At 41.7% G+C, this 15,344-nt stretch overlaps 1 protein-coding gene across 2 annotated transcripts in view; it reads left to right on the plus strand.

The window, feature by feature from the left end:
* Positions 1-3,567, plus strand: part of MFSD1 (major facilitator superfamily domain containing 1) — a 31,972-nt gene extending 28,405 nt beyond the window's left edge. The window contains exons 16-17 of one of the 2 annotated variants that reach the window (XM_019532662.1): positions 1,726-1,837; positions 2,189-3,567. In XM_019532662.1, the coding sequence (XP_019388207.1) occupies positions 1,726-1,837; positions 2,189-2,248 (172 nt within the window). In that variant the 3' untranslated portion in view covers positions 2,249-3,567. Of the gene's footprint in view, positions 1-678; positions 1,446-1,725; positions 1,838-2,188 lie in introns of those variants that run through there. The other variant, XM_019532663.1, reaches the window with a different exon arrangement.
* The last annotated feature ends 11,777 nt before the right edge of the window (positions 3,568-15,344 follow it).

Raw genomic sequence — 15,344 nt, forward strand, 5'->3', positions numbered from 1 at the left:
TTGGCTCACTGGCTGGTCAGTGCTGGTACTGCCAAAGTGCAGGGAGTTCAGGCAGCTGTTCGAATCGCACTATACATATGGAGCTGTGGGAGCAGCTATGCTGAGCAACCAAAGAGCTCAGAGCTCACTGTGCACTGCTTACTCAGAAGGAGTGTGGCTGTTCCTGCTCCCCTCCTGGGTTGAATGTGAGTGAGGAAATGGGCAGCTCAAATCTGTCTTGCGTAACTTGTATGCTTTTGGGAGTGTAGCCATTGAATGTAAAATTATATGGAAGCCATATATGGAGTTTCTTTGAGTGGGGATTATGAAGGAAAGAGGCAATTTTAAAATATCTAGAAAACACTATCCTGCAGTTTATGGGCCAGATCTGGTCTGTGGTGGCAGTTATTGAATGGGGTCAGCAGGGGCAGGCTGCAAGGCAGGTGGTTGTGCCTACTTCAGGGCTGAGCTATGTTAATGTGGCTTGATGTTAATTTAAAAACAAGCAAACAACTTTACCAAAAAACTCAAACCTGCTTACTTGTGCGTGCACATACTGTATTTTTTTTTTTTTTGTCCAATGCAGAATGTCACTTGAAAGACAAGAATGTTTTTTTTGGGTATGCTTTGACCCTTGCATGCCGTGGTTCTTTGTTAGCAGTGTTTTTCAATAATTCTCATTTACAATGTTTTTTTCAGAAACGAAATTTGAATAGCAAATATCCAGAAGTGGGGAACGTTTGAACAACACCATGTCAACTTGAAGAATTAGTGTTCTTAGAGCTTGATGCTTAGCACTGGACATTAGTTAATTGAAAAACTAACATGCTGAGGATTTTACAGTAAACTATTTTATGACTAAAGTTATGTTTTGTGGCAAATGTTCATATCTGCCAAACAGTCTTCTCTCTCAAAGCACTTGACTTTTGCTGGTTTATAGCATTTGAATTGAAGCTTTGTGCTGTTGAAAAGGAGTTTTGCAGTCTGAAGCCAATATCTTTATAATGAAGGCTACATAAAGAAACTTCTGTGAGTGTTTTTTTTTCTTAATGATGTTAACTTGAGCAATTATTTATGGTTATGTATAGTTTGTATACTTCAGGGAACATTGACTTCTGAAACCATGTTAAGAGCTTTCTCCTTAATGCTTAACTTGTCTTATTAAATATTAAACACTTACAGCAATAAAACACAGTTCAGCTTTTCAAGACTTTTTTTTTTTGGTTCTTTTAAGCAAGTGGCTCACATGGAAAATAGCTGGGAGTTGCAGCAGTTTTTGAAAAGTACTGTATGGCCAAGTATGGGATCTTTAATCTTTGGTACAACCAAATCCTGGTTGCTCTTTACTCTGTCAGACTGCTGAGCAGTCTCTTTAGTATGGTGTTTGACCACTTATCCTCTCTGTGCTGTAATCTTAATTCATTTTAAAGGATAAAATATTGTTTATTAAAAGCAGACTAAATTTTGTTACTGAAGTGACTGAGCATGTTATCACTTGTATAAATTTTCCTTTGATATCTTGCTTTCTAAAACAGTCCTACCATGCTAAATAAAAAATATTGCAGAAAATAAAGTCTCTCCTTCTTTTTGCATATCAAATTTGTGTCTTAAATCTGCTTGTACTTTTTCTCGTGACACAGTCTTCACTTATAACTTTTAAACTCAGTTTTACTTGCAGTAACTAATGGGTTGGAATGTATTCTGGTTTGCACATCTCAATGCAAAACTTTGGATTTTGTTTTCCAGAGCAGAAGAACAAGAAAAACTCAGACGTCAGAATGAAGATGACTTGGCCAAATTACGGCCAAAGGATCATATTAGTTTAAGGAATAGATACCTCTCCAGACTAGGAGCTCAGGTATTAGTAGGTTTTTTTTAACGCAGAAGAGCATAGGATAGTAAACCTTTTAGTTTTAAGGACTGAACCTGGAAGTATTTTGGCAAGTTAATGTTGTTAGTTTATCAGTTTTAAAAAGCTGCGGTTTGTTTGTTTGTTTGTTTGTTTGTTTATATATCAATCTTAAAATTTTATGCAATGGCCATAAGAAATGTCCCACCTCTGACTATAATAAAAAGAAAAACCCAAAACCCCAAAAATAGATTTTTAAGGAGGTAAAACCTAAATGAATAGTTTAACCTGACAGACAACTGGTATGCCGAGCAGTAAGCTTTTGACAAGATTCACCTTTTGTTCTTTTTATTTTTGCAGCTACCAGCTAACTATTATTCCCACTTATCTACACTGGCACACAGAAGTGTGCTGAAATAACATGCCGCAGCCCAAGTTTGTCAAGAGGTGGAAACTTTCTGAACTTCACACCCAGGCAACCTGGCTCTCAGTAGTTGAGAACATAAAACGAAAGCAAATTAACGAATCTTATTCTTTTGCTAATGCAAAACATAACTGGGTTTCTTTTGATATATATTTTTAATTGGTTAATCTGTGTTTCTCAAGGGTAAATAATGAATCATCTGGCTCTGTTTGAACCCACAAGCTGTCATTTGCATCCTTCACTTTACCTTTACCTTTAAAAATCTGTTCCCAATAAGTAGATTCTATTGTAATGTCAGGTGTTGAGATTTTAACTTCTGTGTGCTCAACAAAATGGAATCTGAAGCTTTGAGCTATAATACTTTCACACGCTGATTCTTGTTGGCTATGCTACAGTCTACAGTGGACAACCTTGTTAACATACTGCAGCAATTCAGTTCTGCTTTGCCTATAGAAAATGTTGGCATAGAAACTAGACTATCTTGACTGCAAAGTAAAGCCTCTTTTTAAGAAATTCTTCCTGTAATTTTTAATGAATACACTGTGCTCAAAAATGAGAATTCTGGGAGTATTTTAGTATTAATGGTGTTCTTATATGGGTTTGTGCCTCTTGTAAGCAAGGTTAAGCTCTTTTTCCTATGGAAATGGTTCTTGATACATTGTTGTAACAACAGCAATTTTAATTTTATAATTACCAGTATGGGTTTTAAGAATTATATATTGGTCTAAGGTGAAATATTTAAATTGCTGGGATGAAATTGGTCTAAAAACCAGCTTCATCTTAAAGAGATGTGGGTACCCATGATAACAGTGGGAAAACTTGCTTGCATCCAAGCAGGATTGGGTTTTATTATGTTGTACTGCTTGGTTTTTTCCTAATTAAGTAATTTGTATATTTTTAATTTAAATAGACAGGGAAAACACTCATCTTTTGGTTTTTAGAAATTGACATCTTTGCATTCATAGAACCCTTAAAGTCCCCCCTTTTTTTACTATTGTACATACTTTACCAAAGAGAGTATTGTACATACTTTACCAAAGACAGTATTAATATGAAGCAAGAACTGTCATGGTTGATCCTCATGAAATTTAATCCAGGAAAAATTAGTTTAGAAACTTTCCTTTTGGTGCTGTAGAGAATTACCATGACGCATGGTTTCAGTTTTATTTTTCTATGCTGCCTTCAGAATGGAAGGAATGGGTACAATAGACGTTTGTTTCTTTGTGGAGTGCGTCTTTTTGTTTACTTTGGACTTTTTTGTTGGACTTATAAATGTTGGTCTTTTGTAATAAATAAAACTAAATATATAAGGGCATCTGACTCCATAACTTATTGGGTTTTTGTGGGTTTTTTTATTACTAACTTGCCTTTTTAAGTGTTGCTTCAGGAGAGGGGAACTGATTTCTAGCTCTGTCTCATCAACTAAGTAACATCACTACCTTCAAACCCCCATCTTTTCTACTTCTAACCCCTCAGTTCAGAGCTTCTTTCTGCTGCTTTCTCATTTTACTTCTGGTCATGAAGCCATTACTGCTCTGTGTTGGTTCTGCCCCCTTGGCCCTCTGATTGGCTTGTGGCAGCACAGGGCTTTGTAGTTCCATTGCTGAGATGACTGCTTCAGGCTTACGTGAGTGCTCTGGATGGAACTCTTCTGTTTCAAACTGAAGTTGTCATGTTCTTGCTACAGTATGGCATTGCTGATGGTGGGAACAGAGGAGGCTTTCTTTTTGTAAAATAGAAATCTCATGAAAATCTGCTTGTAGAGGTGGGAAGAAGGAACATAGGCAAACAGTTTTTTAAAGTAAGTGTTGGGAAGAAGAGAACATTTTGTAGGCCTTGGCCATTGGATAAATTGATTCCTCAAGTGGTGCTGGAGGGTAACTTTAGTATGTACCTTTAGCATCTACTTTCAAATGACTTCAGGCCATTTTGGCTGAGAACTATTTCTTTCTGAACAGCTCCTGCATAAGTTTTTATATTTAAAAAATCTTTTTCCCTTTTTTTCCCCTGAGAGCAAAAGCCCTGCTGATGGTGCATTACTCTTGTTACTTTTGGATGTGAATGTTGGCATGAGTATAGGACTTGCACCTGCAGTGGCATAATTGAACAGTTCCAGTAGTTCAGAAGTATACTGCTTAGTATCTTCACTATTTCCTTGCTATAAATGCTTGGAAAGAAGTAACATGCATAATGTGTGTATTCTGTGGAAAGCCTGAGAGGAGTGTTGAGGTGTGTACTTCCCAATAGTATGCTCCACATAATGACTCTGCTCAGGAGCAAGTGGCCAGGGTTTGTTTCTTGGGGCCCTGGCAGAGTTTACATTTTATGGCAGCACCATGAATTGTAGCATGTCAATTTATGGCACAAAAAATGTAGAACACTGTTGTGGTTGGCTTGTATTTTACCTTAAGTTAAACATGTAGTGTCTGTACCATCCCAAAGCTCACCTAGGTATTGTGATCTGGCTCTGGACAGTGCTGGTTCTAGGACAACTGTTAAATCTTCTGTTTAAGGTGCAGTACAAACCAGCCACTAGGATGTTCAGCTGAGCATTAGACTGAGGCAAGGGACAGCTCTAGGGTCAAGGACACAATTGCCCCCTGTTTAATCTCCAGCACACTTGGCTTTTCAAAACTGCACATACAGCCCAGCTGGGATGCATACATGGTATTTAAAAACCCAGGATATGGGAGCTTGAGATGGGGCTTTCCCAGCTGAGTATTGGGATTGGACATGGGGCAGCCCCAGGGTCCAGGCCAAAGCCACCCTTTGCTTGATCCCTGAGATCGGGTTGGAGGCACCTGTGGTCTCTAGCTGGGACCCTGGGCTACCCTGTCCCTGTTCCCAACGACCAGCTGGGTGTTAGAATTGGGTCTGTGACAGCCTTATGCTGTCCTGTCTATGGGATTGGACTGAGTGCAGTCCTGGGTCTCACTTTGGCCCTTGCAGTTGCATGGTTTGGGATCCAAGGAATTTTATACCTCGGCACTAATGTAAATGTATGGGATGGGGCATAAAATTCCTTTATTTCTAATCCCACTATTTTAATTTCTACCTGGGGCCTTGGTTGCAGTCTTGGGTACGGCTGGGAGGTGACATAAACTTTGCCTTATCTTGGCATGGTACTTCTGGGTAAGGAAGAATTTTTGCCTCCAGATCCATTTAATCACTGGCCTGTGCTGGAAGTGGTGATTTGTTGGGTCATTTACTAGAAACTACCTTGAAACCAAACCAAACCTACTTTCACCACTAAATAGCTGTCAGACGGTGACAACTTTCAGTTGTTAACAATCTGGGCTCAATTTCAGTGAACATATTGGAAACTTTAAATCTCTATATCCCGTTGCCAGTCCTCCATCAGTTACTGAATAAAGGAGTGAAAGTAATAGTAATAAATGTAGTAGCCTGATAGAGCTGCTTAATTTAGAGTCTAGTTTAATATACTTGTTTTCCCAACAGCATGAAACTTCTCTATCCTCACTTTCGGTACATGTGTTTTTGAGAGGGCATGTGCAATTCCACCCAGAGCTCTTCTAAAAGTAGGTATGCCACAAAACTCATCCATCAGCTACAGTGGCTGGAGGTGCTGAGGGAATGAGGGGTGGAAGGAGTTTTTATCTGTTGGCTGAGCTAACATTTTACAGAAGCATTAACTTGTATGTTAAGTATGCCAAATGTTTTATGCAGTTGTAAATTGAGTATCTAGGCAGGTGAATAGGTAACTCTTGATATTTTGCTTTCATTTAAATCTATTTAAAAAAAAAAAAGGTATAAAACTGTAAACATGAATTTAAAATTCATTCAGATAACTGGTGTCTATATAGCACCTAGCACATTGGGGGTGCTACTGGATATGCAACATATGCCACAATGAAATAATGCAATATTCACATTCCTTGTCAATCCCATCTGTAGTAGCCAAGTAAGATGTCAGGCTGCAGATAACTGTTTACTTCTGCCATCTTAACTCAGCAGGGTCCTGAAATTAGCTGTATGTATATGGAAGAAAAACTGGATAAAATGAAGAGGTGTTTATTTGGTGCTATTGTATTTTTTCTTCTTTGACTTGTAGGCCACTTAAGCAAGCACAACCGCTTAGTCCCTATGGACTGACCCATCTGCTTGCCAGAGTAGATCCTTGCTCAGGCCTCCCCCACTAGCCCGGTGTCGGGTATTGGATTCTATTTATTTCAGGGTTTTGTTCCACAAAAGAGCTTCATTGCTGCTTCCATATAGCCTGAATGATTGGCAAGTAGGATCTTCATCAATTGTAACAAGGACTAGAATTGCTTACAGAACAAAGGTACACATGTTGGCATCCATTTAATATCTTCCACAAATAATACAGTACACTTGATTCTACTGAGGTAACTGTGTGTTAATAGATAAAATTTGCCTGTGTCCCATAGTTCATGATCTAAGATTCATACAAAATGTGACTGGTGAAGATGGGCAAACTTGGCTTCCTTTGGTTGATGTGGTTATTTAACAGCTGCTGTTGTAAAGAGCTTGTCTGAAAGTTCCCTTCACCACTTTTTTGTTGTAGCGCTAAAGCATGTTTTGTACAGGGTGTGAACTTGAAACCATGTCATGTGCTCATATTTTTACATTGAAAGATTGTCTTTTGGTGGCAACATCCAACTCGAAATAGAACAGCAATCTGTGGCAGCTTGCTGGCCAGAGTCTTGGCTTAATGGTAGCTCCCTTCATTTTGAGCTGCTGAGCTATCTGGTCATTCTGTGATATTCATTTTTTTTTTTTTAGGGCTGTAGAACTCTGACTCCTAGGAAATAACACACAGGTCTTGCTGGTTGTCACCTGAAGAAAAATTTTTGTAAACCAAGATTCTAGCAAAAAGACTTGCATCAAAAGTAAGGTGTTTGTACTAAATTAACCAATGTTTTCTCCTTTCACCTTGTTGATATTTCTAAGGCCAAGACCAGACCCCTCTGATCATGCCCTGTGCTCAGCAGCCCTGGCTAGCAAATTAATGACCAACTTTCCTTTTGCAAGTGCAGTCAGTAAAGTAGCAACAGACAGGAATTTCTAAAACTTGCTTTCAAAAATTTTAATATGAATGAAGATGCTTTAAAATTTATAGTAAAGTGGTTTTAGTATCTAACTTATATCTGGAGGTAATGAATAGCTTACCTCCATTTCAACCTCAGTCTTCCTCACCTTATACCTATTCCAATTTGTACATGTTCACAGTTCCCCTTTCCTTGGTGAAAGAGAGCTGAGAGGAGGTTTGGTGTTACTGTTGCTGTTGCTTGATGTACAAAATGCTCACAGCTTGCCTCAAAGTCCTTCATAAATACTTCCTTATAAGTAACCGCAGTCTGTCCTCACTGAGGCTTTTCTCACAAGAAAAACTTTAATTACACAGTGTCTCTTATTGGTGTAGGTGAGTGGTTTTCTGACTCTTCTCAAAGCTATGCACCCAGTTATTTTAAATTGCTATATTCGCTCTTCATTGGAACAAAATTGCAATGAAAGGAAGTTATTGGAGGTCACTTTCTCCAGGCTTTGCTCCCATACTTGAAGGAGTAGTCCCATGGGGTGCACTTGTCCCCTTAGCATTCACAGCTTGCTTGGGAAGGTGATCCCTTTTATGTAGCCTTAGTTCCAGAATGAGTCTGGCTCTGTTAGTTTGACTAGAAAGAAAATACAGGAGTGGGTTAAAGCAGCTGTTGAGACTCACCAGTGGCCTCCAGATCTTATAGGATAAGCTGATGCTTTGTAAGAGGTGGCAGTCTGTCACTCGATAGACGCGGCTGAAAAGGTAGATGGCACGAGTAACATGGAATGGAAGTAAGCAAACTGCAAAAAGACTGCACACGAGCAGGATAGTTTGGATTGATTTAGCTCTAACAGCACTAGAAAGGGGGTTGGTTTCCCCAGTGTTTTGAATCAGGCTTCTGATCATCAAACAGTAGCAGATTAAAATGATGACAAAGGGGAGGACAAAACCAGATGCAGTGAGAGCCATGCCATAGGAGTAATAGTTGCCAAAGTTGTCAGGGCTAGTCATGTCAAAGCAGACGGTGTGGTTATTGATGGTACCAGTGCGAGCATAGATTATGGTGGGCAAGAGTTGCAGAAATACCAGTACCCAGCACACAGCAGTGCCAATGGCAGCCAGTCTCCTGGTCCTGTAAGGCAGTGAACGGATGGGATAGCAAACTCCCAGAAAGCGATGGATGCTGATGCAAGTTAACAGCAAGATGCTGCCATAGAGGTTGTAGTAAAACAAGAAACGTACCATTTTGCAGAGGAACTCTCCAAACGGCCATTTATCCTGCATGCTATAATTAATGATAAGCAGAGGCAGAGAGCAGAGGTAGAAGAGATCAGCCACTGCCAAGTTTACTAGGTAGATGGTGGTGCAGGTCCACTCTTTAGTGCGGCAACACAGCCATAGCATGGCACCATTTAGGAGCAGCCCCAGCACAAACACACAGCTGTAGGCAAAGGGTAGTAAAATATGCTTATAGCTCTCTGTCAGGGGGCAAACTGCTTTTTCTGAGGTGCCGTTCACTGTTGCCTTCAGCCTCTCCTCCATTCCTGGATGTCACCTGGGTTGCCACGTCTTGCTTTTGCTACTGCTTTCTGATCAAGTCCTCTGCCTGCCAGAAATAGAAAAAAGCACAAGCAATAACTGTTGCTGCTGCCACTGGCATTGCTCTTGCTGTCTCAGGCTTCAGAATCTTAATGCTTGTTAAATTCTCTGAGGATCTAAAACTTAGAGAAGTGCTACTTTTTGAACCCGAAAGCTTGCTTTAATAATTGTTTTCCAACTATTTAAGTTGGTCTAATAAAAGATATCAGATTCACGCAAAGAACCTTGTCTGCCTATGTCCTTAGACCAACACGGCTGCACCCTACACACCTGTTATTTTATCACTTGGATTCAAACTAAGCAGCAACTGCTACAAAATCACTTTGAAAGATGCATGTAGACACCACTAGTATTATGTAAAGGCCGTTACATGAAACATGTAATATATCTAGCTTCTAAAGTATCCTGAAACAAGGGGCCTCTGCTTTGAACTTTAGTGTTAGCTGAAGATCTACTTAAAAGTGCTTCTCAGTCATTTAATATAATCAGCTATAACATTACTCACAACTCCTTTGTCATGTGAGAGGAATCCTTTTCTTTCTGCAGTGCTATGAATTCTTTACGCGGCTAACTCTCTCTGCTGAAGGTATTTTTGGGACTGGAATATACCAGATGATCTTGGCACCAGGCAACAGAGTACCCTACTGAATACAACATGTTACGGGACAGTGGATGCTGTTGAGTGGGTGGAGGATGGGAGCACAGATGTTTTTGCATAAAGTCTTGCTTGTGATTTCTGATTTGTTTTTGTATTGGTATTACAGGCAATTTGTTTGATACAGGATGGCAATTTGCAGCTTAACCATAGCAACAGCTTGAGAGAGAAAACAAATTTGACTGATAGCCACAGGTGGTAGTGTTTTAGGGCTGTAGAAATAAATTCAGAGACCTGTGGGATAGAGAAGATTTGTGCACAGTGCAGAAATAGCCATTCAAACTAGTCCAAAATGATTCATATCAGATGAGTTAGTTCCTAAGGAGATTGCTTAGATTTCGTAGACATTAGGGCTGGAAGGGACCTCAGAGATCATTAAGTGCAGCCCCCTGCCCCAGGGGCAGGAAGTCAGCTAGGGTCAAAGGACCCCAGCAAGATAAGCATCCAAGTGTTTCTTGAATAAGTCTAGAGTAGGTGCCTGCACCGGATCTGGAGGGAGTCTATTCCAGGTCTTGGGGGCTCAGACAGTAAAGACATTTTTTCTTGGGTCCAGCCTAAAGCGGTTCTTGCAGGAGTTTGACTGTTGGCCCTTGGTTTTTCTTTGGGGTGCTGTGGTGAACAGACTTGGAAGTGACTGGTTTCTCTGCTCAGTTGCCTCTCAGTTCATCGTCTTTGAAAAATATCTTATTAGGAAAGCTTAAATAAAAAGTTTTTAATGACCATAGTTTATATCTAATTTACCATATTTTTCTTGGATACAGCATCCCCCAAGTATAACATATACCTCCTCCTTGAAAGATGGAGTGAAGAGAAAAGACCTTTCCCCCCCCCCCCAAAGATGTGGCTGCATAGAGCAAGGACAGCCTTGTATCCCCTTCCTGCTTAACTATAGCTGAATCCCTAGCTGCTACTGAAGACTAGTGTCCATGGGTGGGTCTATGATCTTAGAAAGCTGGGTAACCTGGCAACATTACATCTAATATGGAAAAGACTGTACATTTACAGGGCTTCTCTCCTAAGAGAGGGGAGACATACTGTGTACAATGCAATACAGGTGCATGTATGAGGGAAGGGGATGGGGGGAGGCTAGGCAGCTTATTGGGCTCAGTTCAACACTAGCCTAGGCAAATGAAAGGACAGATGAAAAAGTCAGGAGGGGAATGTCTAGAAGCGAACTGGAGTGCCCAGCTCTGTTTGTTTAAAAAAAGCCCTCTAAAGATTTGGCATAGGTCCTTGAAGGTTGTTTTGAAGCCATACAATCTGAAGTTGGTAACAAGCTGACAGCCATGAGGGAAAGGGAAAGAAGGTACCTTGTTTCAGTTGGTAGAGAACCTGTGGAGGATCGTGTTCCTGGCATATTCGGGCAGCAATAAGGATTTCCAGGATGCTCTTCTGTACCTGGACTTTCTGATTATGAGCTAAAGAGTCTGTGCTAAAGAAACTGTAAAATAAACCTGGTGCAGCTGGTGGACAGCAAATTTGTCCTAAGAAAGGTTGGTTTGATTAGTGGAACATCTTTTAAAGAAAACACCTGTAGAATAAAGAACACTGAGCCATTAAGTAAATTGACTTCCTCAGCTGCCTGAATAGTAATACCAGAGCTGATTCACTGAGGAATCAAACCTAGCTGCTTTCAACCCTGGGTAGCAAATCAGCTCCCCTGCTTATATCGGTCTCCCAAAATTGGGATGTATGTATCTTTTTATTTATTTATTTATTTAGTGGGGAGAGCCAAGGCAGTTTATGGTATATATGAGAGAATATGGTAATTGTAGAATACCATAAAAAGTAGGAGGCATGAATTCTTGTGGGTGATTTTTACTGGACCAACTGCATATTTGGGAAAGATGTAGGCAAGCTTTCAAGTAGCATAGTATCTTTCAGGCCTCCTTGAAGGAGGCACATGCCTGAGGAAGGGTACATGAAAGCTTCCCAGCTGTACAGTTGGTCCACTAAAAGATATCACCCACAAGAATTCTTGCCTCTTGCATATTTCTGGACTACCATTACAATGTCACCACCTCAATGCTACCATAAAACAGCAAAATGTTTTGAATGATTCAAGGGATGTGCATTGTCCAGAGACTTTTAGTTATAAAGACACCACTCAAAACAATACGAAGCTAGACTGGGGTGATGCATTTTTTTTTTTGTTTCAGTAGGGGAGAGCTTATTCAGTTTCAACTGCTTGATTACCAAAGTCGTGCTGTTTATTTAATGTGTTTTTGTAGTAATAATGCTGGCAGTTATGAATGATATGTTTTGTTGCTAATATCCTGGTACAGTTGGCCCCAAATAGCGATACTTACTGTGATTTTATAAGTTAGTCATTTATTTGAGATACAAAATGTTCTAAAAATGGGTTCATAGGAATGGTACAGATACATGTATTAAAACCTGTATTCAATTCAGTGCTCTCACTTGATGGGTTTGTGCAGTCACGTTATGTGATAGTTGTCCATGTGGGCCTTAGAAGAATGTTTCCTGAGCCTTTGTAGGTGCCCACTGTCAGTTGAACTGTACACATTTTAGCATGTGGAATATGACTGTCAGGAGAACAATCTGTTCCTTATTTTATTCTGTTACAAAACATACCTACTCTCTAGTCTTATTGAGGGGTTGGCAGTCTACAGCCCATGGGCCAGATTCAGCTTGTGAAGTCATTGGATCTGGCCTGCAGATGTGGGGCTTTTGTTGCGATTGCTTTCTCTGTGCCACTGTAGGGAGAAGTGCCTGTGGCAGAAGGCCACCTCTGTTTTTCCCCAAAAGCTCTGCTCTATGATAGTTTGGTTAAGATGGGCCCTGCAGAGGGTACACGCCTTACCCTATCCCTAGGTAACCTGAGCTGGATACATTCCTGTGGGAGGGGGGAAACCTGCTCCCTCTGCCTACATGACTGGCATTACATAGCTGGGTGAGGGACTTGGGCTCCCTGGGGAGCTAGGAACTGCTAGTCTGCCCAACAACTAGTGACACCTTTCAGATTGGTTGGCTGACAGCCAACAGGTGGTGGCCTCCATTGGACCAGGTAAATAAGGTCATACAGGCTATATAAGTTAAGGACTGCCCAGAAGGAGGTAGTAACCATGAGGAAGACTCAGAGAGAGAAGAGCTGGACTATCTGAAACATACTCTCTCTCTCAAAACTCATGATCAAGGAACTGCCTGCTTCCAGAAGGAATCTCCACCTGCCTCTGGATGATACTCATGAGTAAGCTACTTGAGAGCTAACTAGATATGTAGCTTGCAGTAACTCTGATGCGTGATCAAAGGCTACTCAGCCATGCCAGTTTGCTCTATGGGATTTCTCTGATATCACTCTACTCTGTACCTTATTCCAACCCTACCCCTTGTAACCAATAAAGTTCTCCTTTGTACCTAGTGTGGGAGACTTATTGGGAATGGGTCTAGATTATGCTGTGGGGTCCCCTTGGCTTGGCTAAGGGAGACCACTACTTGTGCTTCTGACTGAGGGAAGCATCCCAAGTTCTTGAAGTGACTCAAGCACCCTTTAGGGGAGGGCTACTAGCACTGTTTCCCAGGGTGCACAGAGCCAGAATCAAGCCCATCCCTGGGTGGTGGCAGTGTTATCCCCAGGCTAGCGGGTGTGTTCCAGGAAGGGGGTTGGCCAGGTGTGAGGCACCCCCAGGGAGGCACTTGGAGCCTGGAAGGTGGTTGGGTGCAGTGAGGTGGGTGGCTCAACACAGGATAGCCCTCTACTGGTCCACCACAGTGCCTGCTGTGAATGCTCTCCCCATGCTGCTCTGGGGAGAAGTGCTGGCTGTGTTTTGGGTTTTTATATAGTGCCCGGCAGAGTAAGATCTCAATTCAAAAGTGGGGTTTCTAGGCAGCACAATAACGCAGATGTCTGAGAAGGTAAGGAGGAAGATTATCATCACAAGAACATTGTTGTTTTCCACTCCATTGTAATTTAGTTACCCCACACATCTTAGCTTGTAGGTCTCAGCTGCCACCATCGAGTCCATGCCTTAACACCCAGTAATAGAATCTCTTGCTGATTTTCTCCCTCCCCCCACATCCTTCAAGGAAGTCTGGTGTGCCATTACTCAGACCAAGAACAATAAGGTGCCAAGACCAGATGGCATACCTGCAGGGGTCTTCAAAGCTGGTAGAACAGCACTAGCGGAAAAACTTCACCAACTTCTCATCACAATATGGGTTAACAAGGAAGCTGCACCGGATTGCCAACATTGTGACTGCCTTCAAGAAAGGGGACAAGTCAGTGTGTGGGAACTACCAAGGCATTGCCCTCCTCTCTGTTGCCAGGGAGATTCTTATTTGCATCCTTCTGAATTGCCTCCTCCCCCTTGTCAAAGATGATCTTCCAGACCCCCGGCATGGCTTTAAACCATCACTGAATATCACCAACATGATTTATGTTGCGTGATGGATCCAGAAGAAGTGTAGAAAGCAACACCAGGAGCTGCTTATGGCATTCATTGATCTAAACAAGGGCTTCAACTCCATCAGTTGTGAAACCTTATGGAAGGTGCTGGCTAGGTTTGGTTGAACACTGAAGTTCATCAGTGTCCTCATGCTACTTCATCATGGGATGATCTCCAGTCCTTTTACAATGGATCAGAGAGACCCATTTACTATCTGTACTGTGTTAAGCAGGGCTGTCATTGCCCCAACCCTTCTTTCCATCTATCTTGCTGTGACTTTTTTTTTTCCTCATCTGTGACTGCCTTCCTCCTGGAATTGGGAAATTGGGGTTGAGTATCAAATCCACTTTTTCAACCTGCAAAGCCTTCACAGCAAAGGAAAACTTACCAAGACCAGCATCACCAACCTTCAGTACGCTGACTACTGTGTTGTCCTCATGCATACTGAGATCGAGCTGCTGTCTACCTTTTGACCTTTTTCAGGTGCCTATTATAGCCTGGGACGACTCCCTTTAATATTGGGGAAGACCAAGGAGCTCCATCAGTTTGCCTCAGCACAAGCTGCCCTCATCCCGTCATAAATTGCCATTGGTGGAGAACCACTAGAAAACATTGAGCATTTCCCATAGCTTGGCATCCACCTGTCACAGATGGTCAGTCTTGATTGTAGAAATTTAACATAGGATTTGCTGTGTCAGCGTATCTTTTGGAAAGCTGCTTTGCTATGTCTTTGCCAACTGAGATCTGCAGATGGAAACTTAAAATCCTGGTCTATAATGCAGTGGTTATCCCCACCCTTCTCTATGGGTGTGAGATGTGGGTGACATACTGAAGCTGTCTTAAGCACCTGGAATCTTTCTCAGAAAGATCAGCATCCTCTCTGCAGCTAACGTAGCCGGCACTGAACCAGCAAAGATCATGAAACATTAATTGTGCTGAGCTGGCCACTGTGTGTGGACGGCTGACACACACTTGTCTCCTGAAGCAAGTCCTCTTCTCTCAACTCAGTCATGGTAAGAGGACCTGTGGAAGACAGGAAGTGCTACAAGGATACCCACAAAGCATACCTTAAGAAGGGTGGCATCAACCTTACAAACTGGGAAGTGCTGGCTGGTAATAAGTCTCAGTGGCACTGCACCACACATCAAGGTACAATCCAAAGAGAACTGTCTTGCTAAGGAAGCAGACAAACTGTGGAGGAGGAAGGAAAGTACACAACAACCTGGCCAACAGCTGTGCTTCCCCAAGGGACCACCTGTTGTATCTGTGGAAAAACTTAGGGTACTTGTACATGTGATGAAAATTTTCCTTTTTGTGTGGCTTAATGGTGTCACACGCATGTATGTGAGTTTTGCGGGGTTTTAAATGAGTTTGCAATTTGGAATGTTGCAGCCATTAGTCGGCTTCCCCGC

The sequence above is a fragment of the Crocodylus porosus genome, unplaced genomic scaffold (assembly GCF_001723895.1).
Source record: "Crocodylus porosus isolate Cpor-Errol unplaced genomic scaffold, CroPor_comp1, whole genome shotgun sequence".
Lineage (NCBI taxonomy): Eukaryota > Metazoa > Chordata > Crocodylia > Crocodylidae > Crocodylus > Crocodylus porosus.